Below are 5,436 nucleotides of genomic sequence, written 5' to 3'. Positions count from 1 at the left end.
CTCTATAGTACCTTTTGTCGATATAGGGTACAAATGTAATTTTCTAATTAATCATTAAAATATTATATTTTTTTTATATCTCAATTCTTGTGTTTACATGATGTTTCTCTCTGAATCCTCGTGCGACATTTCCACTTCCATTGAATTTTTATAATAGGTGTTGAGGGGCTCAATGACATGCCTTCTATCTTTTCTATCCTGACCTTATCACTCCTTGATTTTCTTTTCATTCGACTTTATCTACTCTCATTTTCCTCTTATTTTTGGATGAGTCCCACGTGAACTGATGAGACCTTTGGTCTGTTGGTTGTAATCGAGCGCTCAATACTATCTTCAACTAAGTTTGCTTTCATGGTAGAAGCATTTATCTTTAACCTAACCATCATGCTTAGAGTCGCCCACGCAGATGACTGGCAGGTATGAAGATGAATTGGTGGTTTATTGTTATTAGTTTCAATATCTATTGTGATTTTCCTAATATCATGAGCTTCATGCCATTTTCAATCAATGCAGAGTCATTCGCGCACAAATCAAGCTAAATTTCATTACTTCAATAATGACCTAAATTATTTTTTATCAACAAAATTGAATCTTGTGGTCGACCAATCTATTTAGCCATATGTTCACCTTTGCTGTGGAATCATACAGAGAGATCCAGTACGGAACAATCAGCAGGCTCCAATATGTCCCACATTCGGAATGAAACTTTTCTTTTGCAGGTTTTCCCAGGTAGGGCTAAATCGCCACCAACCCTAGCTTCTTGCTTCGAACAAGTGCTAAAGAGTTATGGGTTGGTGTCTTGAGCTACTGGATGTTACAGACGAATTGTGGACCATCTCGAGTCATATAGGTGAACACCCTAATGTAGTAATATCTAAAAAATTTTGCCAATAGTTAGCTCTCATCTTGACCTATTTTCCAAATAAAACTTTTCTCTCAATCTCCAAATAGGGTGAGGAGATGCAAACATGCAAAATCAATGCATTCATGGAACTACTCTCCGAAGGAAAGCCAAGGCCCAAGGAAAGGAAACACCCTAAACCTTTTAAGGAGAATTAAGTTATTAATCCTTGATGGAGAACTACAAATCTCACGTGATGGAACTTCTAAGCACAGTAGTAGATTTAAGAAGCTACTCCCTACAAAAGAGCTATGTTCCTCAAGCAAAGGGAAGTTTAACCTCATAAAAGGTGACATCGCTCCTCACCCAACTTTGGATCGAAACCATGAGCATAACAAAACTAAGGCTTTTTCAGCTATCACGTATATGCCAAATTTCTCCACTGGTTGCCCTCCGAGAAGTATAAATGCTCTCATGAAATTAACAGACATAATGTCAACTCATTGGGATGTTGTGCATAGACTTTTTATTTTATAAATCATAATTTAATATTCATTTTCTTTTCTCTCTAACAAGGATAAAGGATCATCTATGTTTCAAACAAATAAAAGCTCCTCTTATCGGGAGAAGATCATATCATCTATATAATCTCCTTGACATCATTTTGAGACTCATATTTAGTCTTGAAGAGTACAACCACTCCCTTATTCAATACCCTTCTCACAGAGGTTTCTTTGGGAATGTATAAGCTTAAAAATGATAAGAAATCATATGCCCTAAAAAGATTATATATATAGGACTATTTAAACATTTCAAAATAAAATGCATCTTTTAAATAAAAAAATTAAACTTCGGCTTTTATATATATATAAACTTAAGAATTGAGTGGTGCCCTTGTAAATCACCGAAAAAAAAAAGTAAAAAAACCCCTAAGAAAATGCTTTTGCTTGCACGCCAGAGGTTCCAGCACAGCAAAAGATCGAGAGCGGCTGCCGCAGGATGCTCCTCCAAATATAATCGAACTCTTCGGCGTCCACACCGGACGGAATGGACTCATTGACCCCCGGCGGGAGGATGATCGGTGAAGCATTTGGCCGCGAGAGACGGTCGCCGGGGAAGCCAATTTTGGCCGTGCGGCCATCGATGAGTGAAGAGAAGAACACGTCTCTGAGGCTGTACCTCTCCAATTCCGGCGCCAGACCTCCGGGTTCGCTCTGCCATGGAAACTGAAAAATCCCAAGCTCCCGACAACTATACTTGTTGGGCATTTCATTCAAATTGTCGCAATTATCGGAGAAATTGCTCTGTTCCGTCTTCGCTAACGCATTCTTCCTCTTTTCGGCTGCGGATGATAGTGCCTGCCATCTATTGGTCTTTATCACATACTTTCTCAATTTGGCTCCACACTTCTTCTTCATTATTTCATTGTACATCTGTGGAGAAGGAAATGGAATTAGAGAACGCACGTATTTGCCAAATAAAGCTAAAATAGCAGGACAGAAAATCTGTAAAATATCGTCATATTTAAGCCTCTAAAAATAACGTCTGCTCTGTGTCTAAAAGTTTGAGAAAATATTCTTTCGGATGGCCAGTCATGTTGCCACACATTTTATTCGATATGGTGGTCGGTGATTCTTCATCCGGACATGCGGACGTATGTACAAAAATATTTTTTCAATATTTTGGTACAACTTTTGCTTCCGTATATATCAATGCAATCAATGCATTCATTCAATATATCAAATTTCAGCCGACTCAATGTCGGCGTAATTCCTCTGATATATTATTTTCATTAGGCAGAGGGACATTCGCTATCCTCTCCCTGTTTCAGTCTATTGGCTTCGACGATTTCGGCGACTCCAGCATGACTGTCCCTCTACCGACTTGACCGGCCACTCCGATCGTTCTTCCACCTCCTCAACGAGTTAAAGGGGAATTTTTCTCTCTCTCTCGATCAGTTTTTTGCTAATGAGATTTTTGGTTTTTATGGAAAAAAATATGCGAATATTTTAGTCGACAGAACAGAAAATTCAAAGCTGAGAAGCAATATAACCGATGGGAGGTCCGAAAATAGAAACTTCATGTACAGATTCATCTGGAAGGTCTCAAAATATGCTCCTCATGATAGAGCTAGAAGCAAAAGAACTAAAAATAAAATAAAATATAGGAGCTGAAACTCAAGCCAATAAAGAATAATTCGAAGTGAAATCACACCACAGAAATTCTTAGAAAGAAAAAAAAATGATTATATGTCAGAACTGTGGCAATTTCAGATAGTGAAAACATCTAAAATATTAAATTTAAAAAAAAAACATAGATCTACATTTACTTTAGACAAATTAGTGAAAATCCGATATTTAAAGCAAATGGACAACCAAATCAAATTCTCTCTGATATGTAAGTCACCTTAATTCTTTCTGCGGAGAGCATAGACTTCAATCAAGAGATCCTGAATCCAAATTCTTGTATATATATATATATATGATCTTTGTACCTTTGCAACTAACTTTGCTCCAACCAGAATGAGTAATTAATACAACAAATCTACATTTGAAGCTTAGAAAAGTTTTAATATCGTGATCCTAAAACTTCTGCCTCATCTCTATTGGTCTCTCCTCCTCCCCTCCAAAAGCAATCAACGTTTGCGAGCCAATGGAAACAACTATGGATAAATATATTTATAGTTGCTGAAGAAATAAAAAAGTAAACTAAAACTTCGCAGCTCACACCACGTACGTGAACTCCGCAGAGCGGAAGCGAAAATGATGTGTGCGAGGCCACAGGACCGGATTAAATTTGATTGATGTTTAAAAATAAAATAATTTTTTTTGCTTGTGCGGTCTTCCTTCGTTGATGACCTCAGCATTCCTTTTTTTTTTTTCTTCCCTTCGCCACCTTCGACATATTGAATTTGCTAATTCATTGCGTTCCGCCTCCCCCTCTCCATTGACAAAAACACGAACACAAGTTACAGTATATAAACACATTTAAAAATTATTTCAGGATATTTCAAATTAATTAATATGCGCATGAAACTATTTTTTTTTACTTATGTTATATTTTATAGTCCCCTCGCAGTTTAAACAAATTAAATAACATAATTAAATTATTAAAAAAAAATAACAATACAATTAGATATTCACAAATAAATTGATAACAGAAAAAAATGGAGTACTTAAATATTTAAATATATTTAACTAATAGTTCACTTGTATTGATTTAATTCTTTGCTTATCATGCCGAATCATACTACAGTGTTGAACCCAAATTTGTCATGTGAGACACGCCAAAGAGTCAAAGTGGTAGGAACTTACAGGGAGAGAATTGGACTGAGAAAAAGGAATAACTAAAACAACACGTATAGACCGAAGGGGCATATTAGGGTATTGACCAGCTCTGTGGCCTATTTTATAGATTGTAGCTAAAAGTTACAAAAGTTAAGAGGATAAAGATCTCTTTACAGAGTATGGGTATAAAGAGAGGAGCCGAAAGCACTTTTTGCACGCATTAGATTACTATTTATAGAAGATAAAGGGTCATAAAGTGAAGTCAGCTGGGCAATAAATGATTTTCTCTTTTCTATTTATGCAACCACGGTATTGATTCAAAAAATTTTGATCGGTGAACCGACCATCATTGCCAGAAAATGTGCGGCCCATGCTAACTTTGACACATATCTCCTAAAGTCAGCTCTTCTCGTTTGACAAGAAGCTGGGGGGCTATCTAACTGCCACGAGGAGGGTGTTGATGAAGAGGAATCTTCTGAGGAGGTGAGCATTTAGCCGACTGTGCCTCTTAAAGTTGCTTCATTCATTCACTTATTTGGGAGGGGGGCAAGTCGGCCTACTTCTCCTACACAGACTGAGTCTAAAAAAATTTTGGAAGTGGGAACTCTGGAAGAACTCCAAGAATGTGAGGGCAAGGAATCAGTTGAGGAGTCAACTCGTCCGCACACTTTATCTTACCAAAAGAAGAGGAATGGTTCCTCAACTAGTTGGGTTCCTTCTCAAGGTCAGGGGAACATGATTTGAAACCCTTTTGATGATTGGTTCACCGATATCAATCGGTTAATAGGCTCGTATAAAAATTCATCATCTGTTGAAGTTTATCCTTCTGCCATTCTAGAGGTTATCATGTTGTGGCATTTACCAAGTTTCTCTGGTCGCTGGCAAGGCTTACCAAAAAGTAAGAGAACCAAGCTATGGTGGCTGAGAAGAAGCTAGCAACGACTAGGTGGAGCTCTCTGTCATGACAAATTTTATGTTGATCGAAGAATAAGAGAACCAATAGCCAAAAGTGAAGATGGTGATAATGAAGAACGAGGAAGATTTTCTTAAGTTGCTTCCCTCCTTCCCTAGGTAGGAGAAAATCTTAGGTGATCAACTTTAGATCGACAATATCACAACAGTTGATTGATTCATTTAGTAGGCCTTGGTCGACTGGAAATATGCTAACTTGAATGAATTTGATGCTCTCTACACTGGTTCTGAGGAGTCATCTGGAGACGACTCAGATGCTGAAGATGAGAGAGGGTCTTCCGGCTGGCTCCCTAAACCTTAGACATTTTTTCTTTTTATGTGAGAAACTTTTTGTGA

The 5,436-nt window shown here is 37.5% G+C and overlaps 1 protein-coding gene across 1 annotated transcript; it reads right to left on the bottom strand.

The window, feature by feature from the left end:
* Positions 1-1,717: 1,717 nt before the first annotated feature.
* LOC110038031 lies at positions 1,718-3,479 on the bottom strand. Its single transcript, XM_020742788.1, has 2 exons — positions 3,248-3,479; positions 1,718-2,274 (listed from the first exon to the last, which is right to left on the bottom strand). The coding sequence occupies exons 1-2, from the start codon at positions 3,269-3,271 to the stop codon at positions 1,771-1,773; spliced, it is 528 nt and encodes a 175-aa protein (XP_020598447.1). The 5' UTR covers positions 3,272-3,479; the 3' UTR covers positions 1,718-1,770.
* Positions 3,480-5,436: the final 1,957 nt, after the last annotated feature.

The sequence above is a fragment of the Phalaenopsis equestris genome, unplaced genomic scaffold, assembly GCF_001263595.1.
Source record: "Phalaenopsis equestris unplaced genomic scaffold, ASM126359v1 Scaffold229413, whole genome shotgun sequence".
In the NCBI taxonomy this organism is placed as follows: Eukaryota; Viridiplantae; Streptophyta; class Magnoliopsida; order Asparagales; family Orchidaceae; genus Phalaenopsis; species Phalaenopsis equestris.
Note: the sequence above shows the minus strand (reverse complement) of the source record. Positions and strands in the feature narration are given on the sequence as shown.